This window comes from Leguminivora glycinivorella, chromosome 22 (genome assembly GCF_023078275.1).
Source record: "Leguminivora glycinivorella isolate SPB_JAAS2020 chromosome 22, LegGlyc_1.1, whole genome shotgun sequence".
NCBI classification, from domain to species: domain Eukaryota; kingdom Metazoa; phylum Arthropoda; class Insecta; order Lepidoptera; family Tortricidae; genus Leguminivora; species Leguminivora glycinivorella.
The window spans coordinates 8,947,571-8,969,725 of NC_062992.1; the positions used below are offsets into that span (position 1 = coordinate 8,947,571).

The 22,155-nt window shown below is 39.9% G+C and overlaps 1 protein-coding gene across 1 annotated transcript in view; it reads left to right on the forward strand.

Annotated features, from left to right (window-relative positions):
• The window catches only part of LOC125237889 (putative vitellogenin receptor), a 96,563-nt gene that overhangs the window by 4,314 nt on the left and 70,094 nt on the right, over window positions 1–22,155 (forward strand). Inside the window, exons 3-8 of the mRNA XM_048145126.1 lie at window positions 9,974–10,134; window positions 12,055–12,169; window positions 16,721–16,897; window positions 18,359–18,622; window positions 20,959–21,056; window positions 21,882–21,989. Coding sequence (XP_048001083.1) covers window positions 9,974–10,134; window positions 12,055–12,169; window positions 16,721–16,897; window positions 18,359–18,622; window positions 20,959–21,056; window positions 21,882–21,989 — 923 coding nt within the window. The remainder of the gene's footprint in view (window positions 1–9,973; window positions 10,135–12,054; window positions 12,170–16,720; window positions 16,898–18,358; window positions 18,623–20,958; window positions 21,057–21,881; window positions 21,990–22,155) is intronic.

Below are 22,155 nucleotides of genomic sequence, written 5' to 3' on the forward strand. Positions count from 1 at the left end.
GAGCAAAATGTCAAAATCGAAAATTTTAAACATGGAGCGTTTTATTGTAGAAACGTTTGTAGAGGTGGCACAGCCATTCTCGTAAATAAAAATTTACAGGTCAAAGAAATAGAGTTTGAGACAACATTAGCTACAGAATATTATTTTGAGTGCTGTGGCATCGAAATTATTGGTTTGGATGTGTTAGTCATTGTTATTTATAGAATCCCAGTACAAACGAAAGCTCACGTTGGGATCTTTACTCACAAGCTGGACAGATTATTATTCCATTTAACCTCTAAATATATGAAAAAGAAAATTGTCATCTGCGGGGACTGGAATATTGATGTCTTAAAAGATAGTCCATTTGCAAGAGATTTAAAAAGTACTCTGCAAAATCATAATTTTACAATCCATATAAATACCCCTACCAGGATAAACACATGCATTGATCAGATAGCCAGTAACGTAGATAATGTAAAAGCATGTACACATCAGCTATGCTTATCTGACCATGACATGGCCCAGACGATTACTTTTAGTGTTAAGAAGAAAAATAAAAGCCTGAATTGGTTTGCTTACAAAAGAGATTTTAATAAAGGTAACATTGATAAATTCGTACAATGTATTTCAGCGCTTTCATTCTCTGAGGTACTATTTTCAAGCGATCTTAAGGAAGCATTTACAATGTTTTATGAATTAGTGTGCTTATTTCATGATCTATGTTTTCCAGTCATAAAGGTCAAGATGAATAATCACTATAAGAAATCAAAATGGTTAACAAAAGGAATACGTAAGTCTTGTAGTATTAAGAGAAATTTGTACTTGCGATATAAATTGTCAAAAACAAACAAATTATATAATAGAACTCAATTCAAAAATTATAGCAATGTATTAAAAAAATGTATTATTAAGTCACAAAAAATCAGCAACACGAATTATATATCTTGTAATAAAAATAAATGTAAGGCTACATGGGACATAATATCGGCCAACTTATCGAGTGCAAAAAGTCATAATGAAATTGACTCTTTGAATTTTGATAATATGACATTTAATAATCCAAAAGATATTTGTAATTTAATTAATGATTATTTTATTAACATCACCACAACAAAATCTAATGTGAATAGAAAGGCATTAAATGTAACTAATAATATTAATAATTATTCCTCTTCAATATTTTTAATACCTACTGATGCCAATGAAGTATTTAAAATCATACTGTCACTTAAAAGTAGTAGAAGTTCTGGGTATGATGACATTACAACATATATCCTTAAGCTGATTGCACCATGGATATGTCACCCTATGGCACATATTATTAATCTTTCATTCGAACAAGCGGTTTTTCCTGAGCAGCTTAAGCTGTCCGTGGTAAAGCCCCTATTTAAAAAAGGAGACCGTAAAGACCCAAATAATTATAGACCAATAACAATTGTTCCAGTTATTTCCAAAATAATTGAGAAAGCAATGTGTAAAAGACTAACTGGATTTTTAGAAAAAAACGGTCTAATACAGGCAGAACAATATGGCTTTAGAAGAGGACTCTCCACTGAGTTAGCTTGCTTTAATTTAGTCAAATATATATCTGAAAGTTTGAATAGCAAATGTCCAATATTGTCAATATTCTTAGACTTAAGCAAGGCGTTTGACTGTGTTGAACATGGTAAGCTCCTTGCAAAGCTTGAATGCTATGGGATCAGAGGCGTTGCACTCGAATGGATAAAAAGTTATTTATCACAAAGGAAACAGTGTACTGAAATAGTCAAATTAGAAAAAGTAGGTAGGAGTTATGTTAAAACCAAATACCGGTCAGATTTTCTTGATGTAAAACTGGGCGTCCCTCAGGGGAGTAACTTAGGTCCTCTATTGTTTTTGGTCTACATCAATGATTTGCCTCAAGCTATCTCGCATAAGTGTATACTATTTGCCGATGATACAACTTTATTAATAAGGGGTGATAACGCTGATACATACGAAACCGTCGTAAATAATGCATTAGTTGACATTAACAATTGGACATGTAAAAATAATTTAAATATCAATATGACAAAGACATTTTTTATTCAATTCTACTCATATAATAGTGATCCAATTAAATTAAATATCAATTATAATAATTTATCAATATCCAAATGTGAAAATATTAAGTTTTTAGGTTTATTCATTGACCAGCATCTCAACTGGAAGGTACATGTAAATGCTGTGTGTAGTAGACTAGATAGGTTTGTCTTTGCGCTAAGAAAATTAAGAAATACAGTAAATTTTGAAGCAGCGGTCACAGCCTATCACGGCGTGGTATCTTCAGTACTAAATTATGGACTATTACTGTGGGGAAATTCTGTTGATTTCGAACGAGCATTTATATTGCAAAAGAAATGTGTCCGTGCAATAATGAAAGCCTGGGTAATGGATACCTGCCGGCCACTATTTCAGAAATTAAAAATATTACCACTGCCTTGCATGTATATTAAAAAAGCACTGTTGCTTGTAAAAAGCCGTCCAGACTTATTCCATATGAGATCGGAGTATTTCTCAAGCCAAAGAACCCAATACCAAAACCTTCTATATCAACCTCGGTGCAACTTGGATATATATAAGAAGAATGCGTACAACATGTGCATAGTTATTTATAATAGTCTTCCCGATACTATTAAGACACTAAATGCTCTAGAGTATAAGAAGAAAGTCACCAGTTTTCTTCTAGAACACTGTTTTTACAGCGTGAAAGAATATTTAGAATATGATAGTTGATAGAATTAGAATAATTAAAATTAAAATATTAAGCATGTATTACGTTGTGAATCTTTTATTATGAATTATGTTGTTGAAATGGAATTGAATTTTAAATTATAGCTATATTTAGTATAGGTATAATATAGTATTTTTATGTAAAATATTTTGCATGTCGTTTTGTGCGACTGAATACTGTACACCATCCTACATAATTACACCTGTGTATTCTAGAAATAAGTATTCTTGCAAATAAACGATTTATCTTATCTTATCTTAAGACGATACGGTAGGGGTCAATTCTCCATACAAACGCTCTCGACTATTTCCTCCCTGGTTTTTGAAGATAGAGAAATGATTTTTTCAACACAGATTGTTATTATTTTTATCTGTGTCGGACCGTTTCGATTTTTTTGATATACTGCTTTTTAAATATTCTAGAGCCAATCAAAATTTTCCAAAAACGACCTTTTTCATTGTGGCGCAAAAAAAGGTGTGATACTCAAGATTGGTAACAATTAACCAAAAAAGCTAAACGGTCTGACATAGATTATTTAATTGTTATTCAGATTCTTAAATTTCGTTCAGATTGATTAAGTTTTGAAGGAGGAAAGAGTCGAGAGCGGAACCTCGATTTTAAAGATTTTTTTGTAATATCTTTTGACTGAGTTGTTCTTAATAGACAATTTTTTTTCGATAAAGCTAGTTAATAACACTTGTATATTTAACTAAAATTCTCTAGTTGAAAGGGGGGCTCCTTTCCATTTTAGCATTTTCGCTACCGTATCCTCTCTCTTTCCTGTGTGGTGACGGGTTAAGAATTTCACCATCCCCTTTCTTCCCGTGGGTATCGTAGAAGGCGACTATGGGATATGGGTTAAATTGTGGCGTAGGCGAGAGGCTGGCAACCTGTCACTGCAATGTCACAGTTTCGTTTTCTTTTAACCGCTTATTTGCCAAGAGTGGCACTGAAGCTTTAGTAGTTTCATGTGTTCTGCCTACCCCTTTATGGGATACAGGCGTGATTGTATGTATGTATGTATCGTCGCTGTGCGTGCAAAATTCGCTATGTGATTTTTAACGATTTTTCGTTTTCAATGCCATTTTAAACCTTATTTCTAAATACATATGCTCCAAAAACAGCGTCGAGCTCATTTCAGTATTACAGGTTTTATCAAAAGTAGGTATGTGATGCCCATACATTGAATGTTCTTCCTATAATCGTTAACTGCAATAAATCACATAACTACATTTCTTTTTATAACAGCTGATTTGGAATTGCACCTGCTATGTGAATTATGACACATAGCTATATTTTCGGAAATATTGTATAAAAAGATGTGTTAGATGTTTGTGCCCGATTTGTACAATCTCATACATAGCGATAATTTTGTACTATTTGTATAAATCGTGAATGTTTCCAGGTCGTGTGTTTTGCGTCACATAGCAGGCTTTTCTTATAAAAATCTAGCCTACTCTCTTAAAACTTGTTTAAATGGTGTATGGTAGGTGGGTTTGTCGTCAAGTATAACCTCTATAAATGAAAGAGAGAGGGTAGTTTCCCTTTTTATTGAGACTATGTCTGAAAGTACTCACTCTGACCGAATAGTTATTTTTTAATATTTGTTAAAAATAAATCATTTCAAATTGATTTTTAAGATTAACTGTCAGAAATTTATTAGTGTTTAGTATACTGACAAATTTCGTGTAGGGTTCAGTGTGTGTAAACGTACTTATATTACAAAATATCGAAATAAGATAAATTTATGCTAAGTAACTCAAAAAAAAACAGCAAGTGATTTAACATTGTCTTGAAGTGGTAAGACATCGTTTTGTATGAAATTTTGTGTGATAAGATCTATCTATCCTTTCTGGAAACATTTTAAAATAAATTAATGAAAATGAAATGTTTAAAAAATGAAAAAACGCTGACTTGAGAAATCACAAAGTGTTGAATGACAAAGATTTTTTATCTTTTTCGGATCAAAAGGGAAAAATGGAACCCTTATACAATTATGTACTTTCTTGTCAATCCGTTTATCTATTTGTCAATATTCTTTATTTCGGAAAAACCCTATACTCAAGTGTACTGTACCGTTCCTTGAAGCTCATTCCAAAAAGCCTCAATAAATACAACAAAGGTTAATTGAGTTGAAAAAAAATCTACACTCTCAAGGAAGTCAAAATTAATAGGGTACTTCCGGTTGACCTAAACTATGAAATTTGGAAAATAAACCGTATTACACCATACATCAGTACATGATTTATTAATATAGTTGTGAGAAAAAAAATAGTCAGATGTACATGTAACCTTCGGTGTTCGAGCCAGACTAGCATTATCCGGTTTTTTCAAGTTAAACATGCATAATGAAAACTTATTCAATACATACATTTTTACATAATACCACATTGAGCAACTTTGTAACTGAAATAACCTCCATTCATAAAAAATAATGGAATAAATATATTATTATATTGGTAGTAATATATTGATTTAATCGAGTTTTTTATTATGGTATTGTGTATTAAGCGTATAGTTCTAATTCGTGGTTTTTCTGAAATAATTAATTCGAAAATGAATTGATAAAATACAAATAAACAACAACATAGTTAATTCAAATCATATGATTATTAAATAACTATGAGACGATAAAGTGCTCAAATTGTATTTTCTTCCTTAAGAATAAAATCTAGTTATGTGATTGTAAGACATACACCGGCTATTTACGACTCAAATTATAATCGCTATGTAACATTTATGAAAAATATATTTTTTTAACCTTATAATAACTAAAATATAATTTCAAGTAATTTCATAATGTATGCAAAACTGAAAATACTTATTCCATAAAAATATTGCTTTGTTTATGTTCAATAATTGCCGAAATCTAAAGAGCTCAACGAGGGTGCGGTGCTGATGACGGGAGGACTTACGGAACTAACTTGTTCCGTATAGTTATTGTCCTTTAGAGTCGTCGGCAACCCGAACCCTCCTTGGAACTTGTACACTCCTTTTTGCTGTGTACTTAACACAGCAAAAGGGAATGTACAAGTTTCTAATGGGGTGGCAACGCGCATGTGACACTGTTTGCGTTGCATGCGTTCATAGGTTACGGTGACCGCTTTCCATCAGGCGGACCGTATGCTTGTTTGCCACCGACGTAGTATAAAAAAAAAAGAAATAAACAGTTTTTTGTGTTTCCTGTAAAGTAGGTTAAAAACACATAGCGAAATTTGCACGCGCAGCGACGGTATGTATATTTAACTAAAATTCTCTAGTTGAAAGGGTCCTTTCCATTTTAGCATTTTCGCTACCGTATCCTCTTAAGCACTTGTCCCACCAGAAGTGAATATCCCATGAGCTATAGGGTGATAGGACCCTTACGGCCACGTCCTATAGCATCTAGCGTCCTCGTCGATCGTATGGAACCCCTACGAATCGACTTATGCCTTATTACTTGAGAAGGTGCAGAAAGCATTTTTAAGGTTCCTTTTTAAAAAAGTTTTCGGATTCTACCCGTATCTCTACCCGACCAAGTATCTCCTTGGCTCTCTTGGGTATAACTCCTTGGAGGTGAGGCGGAATTTTCAGCTGATGATCACAGCATGTCGAGCTCTACGTGGTGAGTCAGACTGTCCCGAGCTTGTAGAGCGTCTCGTACGACTGTTTGTTCCTGATGTTCCGAGGATAGCACTCAGGCCGCGACGACGCGACCTGTTGGCCGTGCCGCCGGCGCGTACCGTATCGTACAGGAACTCGCCGCTGCCCCGCGCCCTCTCACAGCTCAATGCGCTCCTGACATCGACACCTGAGTGCGACTTGTTTGCGTGGCGATGGGCGGCAATATGTAGTGAATGCTTGAGATTGTGTGAGGCGATGGATGCGAGGTGTTCAACTGTTCCTATATAAAATGTCTGTTAGGTGTATGCCTATTATTGTAAATGTATATGTCTACTTTGTTTTTCTTGTTATGTCAGCCTAAGATATGTGACGCAATGGTTAGCTGTAAAGTCATGTAATCATGTTTACCAATAAATAAATAAATAAATCTTAGTCCGGTGTAATAAGAGCGTAGTACCATATTTATGAGACGATTATTTGACGACCGGTCTGGCTCAGTCGGTAGTGACCATCGAGGACATGGGGTACGTACTCGATGGTAGTGACCCTGCCTGCTAAGCCGCAGTCCTGGGTTCGAAACCCGGTAAGGGCATTTATTTGTGTGATGAGCACAGATATTTGTTCCTGAGTCACGGATGTTTTCTATGTATATACTTATGTATTTATCTATTTAAGTATGTATATCGTCGCTTAGCACCCATAGTACAAGCTTTGCTTAGTTTGGGGCTAAGTTGATCTGTGTAAGGTGTCCCGAATATTTATTTATTTATTATTTCGATATGTATTTTTGCACTTGACTGTACCACGTCGGTGGCAAACTGGTATACGGCCTGATGGAAAGCGGTCACCGTAAGACCGTTTTCACATTATCCGATCCGATATCGGATGTCGGACCGACATCCTACATCCAATAAACGCTTCCGATAGTGTCGGATGTCGGTCCGATAAAACGCATTATTCCAAATCAATGAAGTATAATTTTGTGTCAAAAAATATTTAAAAAATGTTTTATATTTAATAATTATAAGCACTTTATCCTAAATATTATATTGTAAAATTAAAATAACGAGCATAAAAAATACTCAGGGTGTCAGGCAAAATAAATAATTTTACATTCAACTATATTTACAAAAAGATGAAAAACTAGTATCCGCAATTCGGACCGATGCATTACAACTTTTTTTTTTCAATGGAAAATTGTCAACTAATTTGAATTTCGATCATTAGCAGCTGTTTAATAGACGCCATTTTTGTCACGCACACTACTACAAACGTATACATACATTATATATGCACACAAACAAATATTATCGGCCGACAACTGACAGGGGGTCCGGCATGCCAAAAAATGTCGGAAGCGTCCTGCCGATATCGGCAGTTCCATGGTGCCTCGAACAAAAACTGTTGTGGGAGAGTGCCATCGGCATTAAATCAGCAATTTTTGCGTGTTATATCGTTTTTTAGTAATAATTACCTATTAAATACATAAATGAAGACCTGGAAGCGCATAAATCTTACATTTTACATCCTTCCTACATCCGATATCGGATCGGATAATGTGAAAACGGCATAACCTATGGACGCCTGTATCTCAAGGGGTGATATATGCGCGTTGCCGACCCATTACAAACTTGTACACACCTTTTTTAGGGTTCCGTAGTCAACTAGGAACCCTTATAGTTTCGCCATGTCTGTCTGTCCGTCCGTCCGTCCGTCCGTCCGTCCGTCCGCGGATAATCTCAGTAACCGTTAGCACTAGAAAGCTGAAATTTGGTACCAATATGTATATCAATCACGCCAACAAAGTGCAAAAATAAAAAATGGAAAAAAATGTTTGTTAGGGTACCCCCCCCTACATGTAAAGTGGGGGCTGATATTTTTTTTCATTCCAACCCCAACGTGTGATATATTGTTGGATAGGTATTAAAAAATGAATACGGATTTGCTAAGATCGTTTTTAGGGTTCCGTAGTCAACTAGGAACCCTTATAGTTTCGCCATGTCTGTCTGTCCGTCCGTCCGTCCGTCCGTCCGCGGATAATCTCAGTAACCGTTAGCACTAGAAAGCTGAAATTTGTTACCAATATGTATATCAATCACGCCAACAAAGTGCAAAAATAAAAAATGGAAAAAAATGTTTTATTAGGGTACCCCCCTACATGTAATGTGGGGGCTGATATTTTTTTTCATTCCAACCCCAACGTGTGATATATTGTTGGATAGGTATTAAAAAATGAATAAGGGTTTACTAAGACCGTTTTTTGATAATACTAATATTTTCGTAAATAATCGCTCCTAAAGGAAAAAAAAGTGCGTCCCCCCCCTCTAACTTTTGAACCATATGTTTAAAAAATATGAAAAAAATCACAAAAGTAGAACTTTAAAAAAAACTTTCTAGAAAAATTGTTTTGAACTTGATACATTTAGTAGTTTTTGAGAAAAATACGGTAAACTACGGAACCCTACACTGAGCGTGGCCCGACACGCTCTTGGCCGGTTTTTGATAATATTAATATATTCGGAAATAATCGCTCCTAAAGGAAAAAAAAGTGCGCCCCCCCCTCTAACTTTTGAACCATATGTTTAAAAAATATGAAAAAAATCACAAAAGTAGAACTTTATAAATACTTTCTAGGAAAATTGTTTTGAACTTGATAGGTTCAGTAGTTTTTGAGAAAAATACGGAAAACTACGGAACCCTACACTGAGCGTGGCCCGGCACGCTCTTGGCCGGTTTTTAGGGTTCCGTAGCCAAAATGGCAAAAACGGAACCCTTATAGTTTCGTCATGTCCGTCTGTCCGTCTGTCCGTCTGTCCGTCTGTCCGTCTGTCACAGCCGATTTACTCGGAAACTATAAGTACTACAGTGATGAAATTTGATGGGAATATGTGTTGTATGAACCGCTACAAAATTATGACACTAAATAGTAAAAAAAAGAATTGGGGGTGGGGCCCCCCATACATGTAACTGAGGGATGAAAATTTTTTTTTCGATGTACATACCCGTGTGGGGTATCAATGGAAAGGTCTTTTAAAATGATATAAAGTTTCGGCCATCCGGACATGGTGGCAACGGTCGAAATTTTCAAGTATATGAATATTATGATTATAGAAATATTTTTTATTCATCGCAAAATAATACAAAAAAGACACACACAAATACAGATCAACAACAGAGAATTATTTAAACACACAACACCACAAAAAGGAATCCCTCCCTCTATGGGATAAGTTCGCCTTTGTACTTCGCATCTCAATGTATGATTCAGATTCAGATTCAATAGTTTATTCATGGTAAACACATAAATTATTTACATAAGTAATTCATAATTACAAAAAAAAAATAAGATAAGAAACTAAAATATGTCATGTTTACCACGAAATGTTATTTTTAATGTGTTTTTGTACAATAAAGAGTTACTACTGCTACTACTACTTCGACTACTACTACTACTAAAAGGTAAGTAGGTACACATAATTGCCATGAAGATGGTCCTGACTCAGCATGGTGTTAGCCTGGGTGGCCAACGCTGATCTTCCGTCAGGGCCATACCGAATGATACCACGGAAAGACACAATTACCGAAGGATTGTGGCGCCTCTACTCTGTATGGTTTTAAAAAGTGATTTCTTTTCAGCGGACCATCCCCCCGACGAGCAGTTATGCAACACGACCCACCAGTTCATGTGCCACGACGGACAGACCTGCATCCCCTCCGAGTGGGTCTGCGACAGCCAGCCCGACTGTATTGACGCCAGTGACGAAGTTAACTGTACCGCGCTGGCTGCAATTGCGAACGTAAGTAATAGCAAAAAGGATCGAGTATTATAGAGAGTTACTGTCAAAGGAAAATGTGTAATCACAGTGATTAGACTGCCATCTCTCGACACAGGCTTAAAACTTTTGAACATCAGTTTTGACATTTTGGCCCATATTCTTAGCTTGATATGTTTTAAAATGTCAAATATTAATATTAGCGCCATCTAGCTGAGGGTACCCCAAAGGTGTAATGCCATCTAGGCCACCGTACCTTTTTCTGTATGGTACTGAGGTACGTTTTTTTCTTAGACTTTATCTGTCTATACTGAGTTATATATGTCTTTGGTAATAGGTATTGAAATAGCTGGGTCCACACGCTTCGCGATTTAGTGCCCATAGAGTATATTGAATAGTATGGTATAGAGTTAATTATGAGTCAAGATTTTCGAATGCAGCGCCATGACGCCATCTATTATTAAGTTACGACAACTTTTCATGCCTAAAGGTTCTTTATAGCACTTAAAGGATATGTGGACCCTTTAAACATGGAACGTAATTCACAATTTTATTACATGTAATAAACCATAGAAAGTCGTTCGCTAGTTTGCAGGGAGTACAGCGACATCTAGCGAAAAATTTGGACATCAATACTTGTACATTTTTACGTCAAGTCATTACCCAGTTTGCGGGGGTAACAGTGACATCTAGCGAACAACTTGCACTACACATAATTGTTTTTCACGCCCTCTATCGTTAAGTTTTTTAAACATATCCTAAGTACATCGGTTTTACTATTTCCTTTGACTGAAAACGTTGTGGTAGTGCCTCGCGAGGAAATCGTCCGTGCTCATGCGCGCGCTTTTGCCTCATACGGCAAGATGGCGGCCCTTAGTTAGCTGGTCAAAATAATTGTGCTCGAGGGCTTGAAAGTCGGGCTACGGGGCTAGTCGGGGGGGTCGAGAGTGAACAGGCATCTTCTGGGCGAGCTCACTCCATCGTAGGCCACGTCTTTGCCTTTGGCTAGTCTGTGGTCAAGAGTATGCCCATTTATAATAATAAAAAGTACTAGCTCGGAAACACGTGTTTTGTCCTTTAATACCAGCGAGTAAAAACGCATTTTATCCACTAGTGGGTAAAGTAATTTGACCTTGAATAAAGTCAAATTAACTGCTTTAAAATTGATAAAAGTACGTGAATCTAGTAATAAAGATGATTTACCACCTGTGGAACTACTGGAAGCAGTGATAAACGCATTTTTTGCGTTGTAGTTTGCAGTTTTGCGCTATAGTGAGGGGAAAAGTTTTGTGTTACACTCTGGTGCAAATGTATTTTACTTCTCGTGTGTTAAAAAACTCGCAAGTTCAGGATTCTATTCTCGAACCACTCGCTTCGTTCGTGGTTCAACTATAGAATCCTTTCACTTGCTCGTTTTTCAATTCCACACTCGACGTTAAAATACAACTTTGCCCCCTTGTATAACAAATAACTATTGTAGTAGTGACTTTGGACCACTGAATGAAAGAACGCGCTTCACGCTTGAATATCGGGTCCTAAAGGGTGCATTGGTGAATGAAAGGTCGTTCATCGTACTACGCGCTTAGCACGCTTAAATTGGGCTGTGCCTGAGAGGGCCGAGTGCATTATTAATTTATTATGTTTTACGTTATTTCATACCGGGTGCCCGGTAATTAATGGACAATCTTTTAACCACCAAGAGGGCACCTTATACTGGTCCAGAAAATCGACATTAAGGTTGTCCTTTAATATCCAATAAAATTCTAAAAAGTGTGAAAATCTCGAAAACCAGGCGACTTTTACTAAACCTTAAAGTCGATTTTCTTGGTGGTTAAAAGGTTGTCCATTAATTACCGCGCACCTTGTATATCCGATCCGATAGATATGTTATGTTACGCTGTCAGGGTTTCGGATTCGTATGATAACCTCGAGTAATTATTCCAGGCTACCTGCAAGGGGTTTAAATGTGGCGACGATACCTGCATCTCTAGCCTATGGATGTGCGACGGACACTACGATTGCGAGGACCGAAGCGATGAAGACATCGAGAAAACTTGCAGTAAGTACATGCGCGGATCCAGGGGGGGAGGGGGTCATGGGGGGTCATGACCCCCCCTGGCCATACAAATAGACCACGTGACCCATCTGGGGCCTGGGCCTTTACCACGAGACCCCCCCCCCCCCCTGGGCACGAAGCTGGATCCGTGCTTGAGTAAGTGCAGTGAGCTGCAAAATTGCATGGAGAAATTATGAATGAATTCATTGATAAATTCACCATGCGCTTTTGCAGCTGATAGTACGTATCGGTACATGGCTTTGGCAATCCAGACCCACAACTTTTTTCAAAGTCACCTAATGGTAACCGATCACTGCCGCCCATATACACCTGAAACACCAGAAGTGCTGGAGAAGTATTGCCGACCTTATGGTTATGGTTATGGTTATGGGCTCCGGTTTCCGCACTTAGCCTCAAAGGTAGAGGCCATTGTGCGTGCTGTATTTGCCAGCTAGGGGTCTAGCCAGCCTAACTCCGCCCAGAAGCGCAGGATCCTCCTGGTGTCTCCACAGGCTTCTCGGAGTGACCTCGTCGTTTTGAGGATTTGAGCCCGTTGTGTGTTCACTCCCTGGCATTCCAGGATGACGTGGGCGACCGTTTTTTCGGCCGACAGGCATCCTCGGCATAGAGGGCTGTCGGTCTTACCTATAACATGTAAATGTTTGTTAAGTGGGCAGTGTCCAGTAATGTTGCCTTCGATTATTCGTAGCGATGCTCTATTCAGAGTTAGTAGGCGCTTTGTTAAGCGCGCATCCGGGTGTGGCACTACTTCCCGGGAATGTCTACAGGTACTGGTGTTTGCCCATTGCTCAGCGTGTTGTGTTCTGGTTTTTTGACGCATCCATGACCTGAGTTGACCAAACGGTAAGGGAAGCTTGGCCCAGTCGCTTTCTGGTCCGAACCTTTTCTGGCCAGCTCGTCTGCTGCGTCGTTCCCTAGAGAGCCGCTGTGCCCCTTTATCCATTGTAGCGTGACTAGGTTGTTTGAACCTATCACCTCCAATGCTCGGTGGCACTCTAGTATGAGCCCGGACTGAATGGTCTTACTATCTAGGGCTCGCAGTACTGCAGCGCTGTCAGACACGATGCGTATCTCTTGGTTTGTGATACGTCGCTTAGCTACTGCGTTGGCAGCCTGTATAATGGCGAAGCATTCACATTGGTAGATGGAGCTATACTCGCCTAAGGCTGTTGAGATATGCGTGTTTATTTCGGGAGAATACACGCCCGCACCCGACCCTGTCTTGGTTTTAGAACCGTCGGTGTATATGCGTAGTTCGTGTATTCTCGACCAGTCGTTTTCCTCCTCGACAAGTTGTATGTTGTATTTTCTGTTGAAGATGTATACTTTGGGTACCCTGTCGTTAGGAGCCATCTTTAGTGGTTGGTATTCAATGGCGTTCCTAAGGATCATGGTGTGAGCCCCGTTCGATGCACCCCAGAGGTTGAGTGATTTAAGCCTCACCGCCGCGGAGGCCGCCTCTTGCTGTATGAATTAGGTCCAAGGGCGGTAGTCCTAAAAGGACCTCCAGGGCCTCTGAGGGTGTAGTTCGCATGCAGCCCGTGGTAGCAATGCTTGCTAACCTTTGGAAACGCTGCAGTTTATTCCTCGCTGTGGTGAGTTTGGTTCTAGGCCACCAAACCACAGCGCCGTATGCAATAATAGACCGTATCACTGCAGTATATAGCCACATGGTAATTCTTGGGTGAAGGCCCCAGGTCTTACCCAGAAGTCTCTTGCACTGCCAGAATGTGATGCGGGCTTTATCTAGTTTATTCTCAAGATGTTTATTCCATAGCAGTTTGTCATCCAGTGTGATACCTAAATACTTTACCTCTCTGGTAAGTGCTAGTGTCACTCCCTGGAGCTTAGGTAACTGAAGGTTCCTTATACTACGCTTTTTCGTGAACAGTACTAATTCAGTTTTGGATGGATTTACGGATAGTCCCTGCTCCGAGCACCATTGTTCGACGATTTTGAGCGCGCCCTGCATTAGGTCGCATAGGACTGGCTCGAACTTCCCTCTAATGAGGATAGCTACATCGTCTGCATAGCCCACGGTATAATAGCCGGCCTCGTTGAGCGCTCTAATGAGGCTGTCTACCACGAGGTTCCACAAGAGTGGCGAGATTACCCCTCCTTGCGGGCAGCCTCTGGATACAATGGCTCTTGTGTTGCTATTCACGTTTACCTGCACTGCTCTGTTCCTTAGCATGCTGTCAATCCATGAGGATATGGTCTGGTCAGCGCCATGGTTTAGCAGTGCTTGGCTTATGCTGTTGAATTGCGTCTTGTCGAAAGCCCCTTCTACGTCGATGAAGGCTACAAGTGCTGATGATTTAGTTGATAGAGCATCTTAGAATAGAACAGAATAGAATATCTTTATTGCGAACCATGGTACACGTAGAGTTGTTACATTTCATTAAAATAGAGCGACATCTATTGGTGATATCACACTATGTAGTGCAGATTCCGTTGATTTGCCTGAGGAATAGGCGTGTTGTTGGTGGTGAAGAGGACTACGCAACAGTGCCCCGTCTCTGAGATCGCGATCGCAGAGATCGACTTTCCATTGTTTTTAGTAGGAAGGATGTCAGGCTTATCGGCCTATATGCCTTTGGTTGCGTATAGTCGTTCTTACCTGGTTTGGGTATGAATACCACTTTTACTTCTCTCCATTTCACAGGGATGTAACCGTGAATTAGGCAGGCTCTGTAGATTACTATTAGGTGCGGCGCGATGATGTCCTTACCCCACTGGAGGAGTCCCGGAAAGATGCCGTCTAGCCCAGCTGCCTTGTATGGAGAGAAACTGTTTATTGCCCATAGTACCTTTTCCAGACCTTTTCTTTGCCGACCTTTAACATATCGCTTTTTTCTTGAAGGTTTGAAGGGCATATCTGTCCGGAAATACCGCAGGCGAAAGTTCTTTCCACAGTTTATGGCTCAGCCACGACATTGGTCTAAGCGCGACAGCGGTGAGTGGCGGCCATAGATTGGAGCGAGACACAGCGATGGGACTTTTCATTCGCACGTGGCCGCCGCTCACCGCTGCCCCGCTTAGACCAATGTCGTGGCTGGGCCGTTGTTGGCTGTGCAGGGCAGGAAGTTTACCAAGTTAAGGAGTGCCATCTTAGACCAACGGTGGGCAAACCATTTTTCCCCTCATTAGCTCAGAAACACGTGTTTTGTCCTTTAATACCAGCGGGTAAAAACGCATTTTATCCACTAGTGGGTAAAGTAATTTGACCTTGAATAAAGTCAAATTAACCGCTTTAAAATTAATAAAAGTAGGTGAATCTAGTAATAAAGATGATTTACCACCTGTGGAACTACTGGAAGCAGTGATAAACGCATTTTTTGCGTTGTAGTTTCCTCGCTGTAGTGAGGGGAAAAGTTTTGCACTCGGGTGCTCTTTCACTTGCTCGTTTTTCAATTCCACACTCGGCGTTAAAATGCAACTTTGCCCCCTTGTATACATAACAAATAACTATTATCGGTTGCTAAAATTTAAAGAAATTTTAGAACAGTGCCAGATTTGCAACAAAAATACATTTCTGCAGTGCTAATGTCACACACTATAGTACATTACGATACAAGTGCTTAAAAAGAGAAGTTCGAAACGAGTGGCGATGAATTAAAACACGACCGAAGGGAGTGTTTCAAATCGACACGGGTTACGAATTTCCTTTTCGCACGTGTATCGTACGACGTTTTTCAGTACAGATGAGCCTCCGAAGTTTCGACCTAGCATATAATGAACCACTTCTCGCACTAGTGCGTAAAAAAACACCATCTGTACTGAAAAATATGTATACGTATTTTGAAGGACTTGTGGAGGGCCGGATAATAGTTATTTGTTATACAAGGGGGCAAAGTTGTATTTTAACGCCGAGTGTGGAATTGAAAAACGAGCAAGTGAAAGGATTTTATAGTTGAACTTGCGAGTTTCTTAACACACGAGAAGTAAAATACATTTGCACCCGAGTGTAACACAAAACTTTTCCCCTCGCTACAGCGAGGAAACTACAACGCAAAAAATGCGTTTAGCACTGCTTCCAGTAGTTCCACAGGTGGTAAATCATCTTTATTACTAGATTCACCTACTTTTGTCAATTTTAAAGCAGTTAATTTGACTTTATTCAAGGTCAAATTACTTTACCCACTAGTGGATAAAATGCGTTTTTACCCGCTGGTATTAAAGGACAAAACACGTGTTTCCGAGCTAGTGAGGGGAAAAATCCTTTATAGTGGGCCCTCAGCGGGTCATCCTTTACTTGCCTCTGTCACAACTGTCACAAGCCTCCGCCACACATAAAGCGTTTTGATAGCTTAACGTTAGCGGAGCGCAATGGTAGCGGTGCGCCAGACGAACGCTGGCGTTCCGCACGCAATTCGCGCTCGCGTCCGCTGGGCGCAACGCCAGCGTTCGTCCGGCGCACCGCTATCATTGCGCTCCGCTATCGCTCCGCCTACGCTCTCAAAACGCGCATGTGTGGCCGAGCTTTTAGGCCTTGGTCGCTCTGAACATTAACAGACAATTGTTGTATTACAGGGCACTCCTTGAACTCGCACTTACTGGACACCGGGCCCTCGTGTTTAGAGTTCTCTCCTATGGACACTCGCCAGTACAAATGCTTGGACGAGTCCTTCTGCCTGACGCCGGGACGAATGTGTGATAACATCACGGACTGTAGGGATGGTAGCGACGAGGGACCGTTTTGTGCAAAGTGTGAGTTTTTTCAGCCTAATTGTAAGTTTGAGACAAGCTCAATACATGGCCATTTATTTTCAAAGTTGTCCACCCCACTTTTTTTTTGGACTTGAAAATTTTTATGTAGTTTCCTCTCAGATCGCGAGCTCTTTCAATCCGAATAGAAAAAAAGTGTCTAAAGGTTTTTTACCCATTCCGTTACCATTTTTTCATTCATTTTGTATGGCGGTAACGGAATGGAAGGTTTGAAAAATGTATGAAAAATGTATCTTGGGACATTTTTTTTCTATCAGAATCGAAAGAGCTCGCGATTCTGAGTATGAACTTGTACTATTATATATTCTGTGGTATGAATCGCGTAAAAAATACCCATTAGCCGCCTTTCCACAGTCGCTCCATCGCGCGCTCCTGAAGCGTACTTACAGGATAGCGTGCGGTGAAGAGTGAAGCCTGTGCGTGCAATCGCGCGCGATTGCGTGTTGTAGTTTTTAAGGATCACGTTCTTTCGCGCGTGATTGCGCGTTGAAGTTTTTGAGAACGGAAAGAGCGTGCGTGTAAAAGCTAATCGTGCGCGATAGACCGCGTTATGATTGTTTATTGTTATTAATTAGTATATCGATTTATAAAGAGCAAGTAATTCAACCACCTATTCTTTAGTCCACGAGCGTATGTCCGCCATCTTGCGCGCGCGAATGAACGTACGTGTAAAGACAACCTCAACGACGCGATTGCGCGCCCGCACTGGCAGACGAAATCGCGCGTTCTTTCCCTTCCCCTCCCGACATCTTTACACGCGCATTCTTACACGCGATTGCTGTATCACGTGCGATAGAGCGTCCGTGTAAAGGCGACTATGCGTCCGCCATCTTGTAATTTTTGACAGGTCGTGGAAGGCCCCACTCAGGTATTCACTTTACCGCCCTAGGGCGGTACAATAGCTCATTACGTAACAGTATGCAGACATGTAATAACACCGTTTACAAGCGTGTGATGAAAATAGTATTTTATGCAACAGGCGTTTAAAGGAGGTCAAAAATGACGAGTGGCGTGGGTAACAATTTGAGGCGAAGCCGAAAATTGTTATTGAGACGCCACGAGTATTTTTTGACTCAGTTAAACACCGTTGCATACAATACTTTTTCTACGACCATGCACTTAGTTTTTAATAGTTTTCTTGAATAACTTTCGTGAAATTCACACTGTTTCCTGTATTTTGACTCAAAGGTTTGCACTGTCAGCTCGGCTGCCCAAAGCTTTCCCGCGCACGCCCGCAGTGTTGTTATAAGGCGTTGCCATGGTTACAGAGCCAAACAATGCGTTTTCAGTTTTTTCTATACTGCGCGCATGCGCGGAAAGCCGGCGGACGCTGGCTTTGGGGAATAGACCTTTATGTAGGGTTTTAAAGATCTGTGCACGACCCTGTAAATGACGAATAACAGTTCGGGAGTAGAAAAAAGTATTAAAACCTACCTCTTCCAGGGCACACGATGTGCGTTAACAGCACCTGTCCGGCCTTCAACACGACATGCTCCCCCGACCGCGACGGCCGCCAATGCCTTTGTAACCCCTCCCCGAGCGCCCACCGGTACAATGAAACTACCAAGACATGTGAAGACATAGACGAGTGTCTCTCAGAACTGCCTCAGTGCAGCCATTATTGCACGAACTTCCAAGGCCATTTTCGGTGTAGTTGTGAACATGGATATGTCTCGGATGTCTTCCGGTATCTTTGCTTTGCTGAGGGTAAGTGAAAGATATTTCATCTTAAGGGTAAGGGCCCATTTAGGCGGTATTTTAATTATTACATTGCGGCTGTGTAAAATTGTACGCCACCTCAACAGCCGGCAATGTAACTCGAATCGCATGCGAGTTCGCACGCCGTCTAAATCAGGCCTAAGAATATTTTCATCTTAGTGCATTTTTACATTATCCGATCCGATATCGGATGTCGGACCGATAACCCATACATTACAGGCGTCATCTTGGATTTTTTCTATTGAAATACTTCCGACATCCTTAGTTAAGTCGAGTAAAGAGCCAAGGATATGGTGAGGAAACCGGAGTATTTCCAATAAGGGCTGGTTACCCTTCGGGTTGAAAAGTCAGATGGCAGTCGCTTTGTTTTGCTGAAGGTGAGTTAAAATACAGTTAAATTAGTAAGCACTTACTTGATATCTCTCGGGATGCGATTTCATCCGTTAGACGATTGAAGGCATGTTTACAAAAACAACATAACTACACTAGACATGAATTTACAGGAAACGAAAAAAACTAAATGTCTTCTTATATATTAGCTATTGGACATAAACGTTGTTTACGTTATTTAAGTAAGTGGCCATTAGTTCCGAAACACACGATTACACATCTCAAAGACAATTATTTTTAGAAAAAATATGAAAAATAAGTTCGTCAGTTATGCTGTTTTTGTAAAATTTTGTTAGTTATGTTCTTTTTGTTAGAAAATAAAACAAGTTTCTATAGAAATTATGTTTTGTATTCTATCATTTATCTTACTAAACTAGTGGATCTACTTTAATCTTCACATCCGCTGGTGTTGTCATCGTTATCTACCTCCAGAGACGACGATTCTTGACACGTATTATACAAAATTGATTGGTAGAATTGATGGCTCGATGGTTTGACCAAAAACTGCATCAATTTTCTCAAGTCGCCTACTTTGTGAGGATTAAGGGGAAGTGAAGACTCATAAGCACGTTTTAAATTGATGTTCTTGGGCATTTTCTTAATTTTTAAAAATTTTAGCAATATTCTTTAGGGTAAGACTTTTCAACGATTCTGGGGATGAAATGTTATTTCCACTCATTTTTAAGATGTGAAAGAAACTTCTGGATAGGTTATTACGTACATCAAACGCGATAGTTTTGTTTCCATTTTTTTACAATCGTACACTTATTTGCCAGTTACATAACCTAAAACGTTACGTAAACTAAAAAGAGTTCACAGTTATGTTCTTTTTGTAAAAAACAATGTAGATATGTAGTTTTTGCAAAATGGGTATATTTTTGGGGACTGAGTGTGGACAATTGGGGTCATTTTTGGACACTATCTTTTGCTCTACGTATAGATCCTGCTTAGACGAATGCTATGATACCAAAAACTCAAATCCGCAAAAAATGTTAGTTATGTTGTTTTTGTAAACATGCCTTCTTGCTACTACTCGTGTCACTTAGTTGGGCCGAGTAAAGAGCCAAGGACGCAGTTTGGTCAAAATGGCCGATGTGCAGCCATCATTGCACGAATTTTGAGGGTCATTTTCGGTGCTATTGCGAGCGTGGGTATGTGTCGCATCTTTTCCAATATCTTTGATTGAAGGTGAGTTAAAATACGGTTAAATTGGTCAGCACTTGATATCTCTCAGAGATGCGTTCTTGTGAAGTGGCGACCAGCATAGCATGAATTATGGGGGACATTTTTGATTTCATTGCGAGCGCGGACATTAAAAAAAAAAAATTAGCTTTTGCCCCCGGCGTCGCTCGCGTTAGAAAGAGACAAAAATTAGTCTAAGTATGACACTCTCCATCCCTTCAACTATCTCCACTTAAAAATCACGACGATTCGTCGCTCCGTTTTACCGTGAAGGACAGACAAACAAACAGACACACACACACTTTCCCGTTTATAATATTAGTATGGATAATTAACATTTCTGGATGGTTTTCAATGTCAATGTGTTGGAAAGGGTAAGAAATCTTAACTTAGCTATATCCTATATTGGGACATATTTTTGTCAGAACGACCGAATTTAGCTCATCATCATCATCATCTCAGCTATTATTAATCGCCCACTGCTGAGCATAGGCCTCCCTTCGTGTACGCCACTTATCCCGGTCCTGGGCTAATCTCATCCAGAAGTGCCCCGCAGTTATTCGAATGTCGTCCACCCAACGAGCCAACGGATGCCAGGCGCTTCTTACATCCGATAGCGGCCACCATTCGGTCAACATTTTGGTCCACCTGCCGTGCCGTCACTCTGCCTGGCAACATGCCCCGACTAATTCCATTTGAGTTTAGCTATCGTAGCAAAAATATACTTTTTACTTTTTTTTTTATTCTTGCAGGTCCAGAAGCAATGCTTTTCTACAGCACTGAGAAGGATATTCGGTATATCAAGGTCAAAACCAAGCAAGAAGTTATTGTTGCTACGGGTATCAAAAAGGTACGTTGCCATGAGAAATGATACACATTTTTTCTCGCTACACTAACCATTCTCGCTGTATCGTAATCCGGTTATAATGGTACACCCACAAAGGCTGTTATAAATTTTTCAGTACAGATGTTGTTTTTTTTACGCACTAGTGCGAGAAGTGGTTCATTATATGCCAGGGGCCCGTTTCTCGAAAGGTACAAGCCTTGTATTACAAGTGTGTTTCCATGACAACCCGTACGATTTGACAGTTCGCGCACTTGTAATACAAGGCTTGTACCTTTCGAGAAACGGGCCCCAGGTCGAAACTTCGGAGGCTCATCTGTACTGAAAAACGTCGTACGATACTCGTGCGAAAAGGAAATTCGTAACTCGTGTCGATTTAAAACACTCCCTTTTTTCGCACTAGTATCGTAATGTACTATTATATAACACTGTGTGAGAGGGACAGCGAGATACGCATGCCATCGCCCTGTCCCTCTGACACAGTGTTATATAACATATAAAGTTTACAATAGCCATTTAATAGAATGAAAATGAGTGAAATTAACTTAAGATAAATATAATACTTATCATACGAAACAAAGCGACCAAGTCTAGTGGTGGCCGAGCTGGGAATCGAACCCAGCGTCTTCAGCTTACGTGGCTAACGTCTTAACCACTAGACCACCCGGACACCCTGGCACACGTCGAAAATTCGTATGTTATCTTTGAAAGGCCAGTTTTTTAAACATTATTTTTATATTAAAGGAAAAATGGAAAATTGGCACCTCCGGCAGGACTCGAACCTGCGACCTTTGGCCTTTGGCTTTTTTTTTAAACATTGTTATATTTCAGAGCCACGGGGTGTCCTACGATGGAAAATATCTCTACTGGGTAGAGACGGCGGAAGGACACCAGGCTATAGTCAGAGCCCAGCTAGAGAATGTCGCAGAGACAAAACAGGTAACTTTTATATTTGTTTGTTTTTATAACACGTTGGTGGCAAAGAAACACTGAGTAATCAAGGCTCGCGACTTGCTATAAGTAACTAGCGGCCCACCGCGGCTTAACCCTTAAATGCGTAGTGATGTATATATGCGTCATCTGTTTTTGACTCTATTGACAGCAT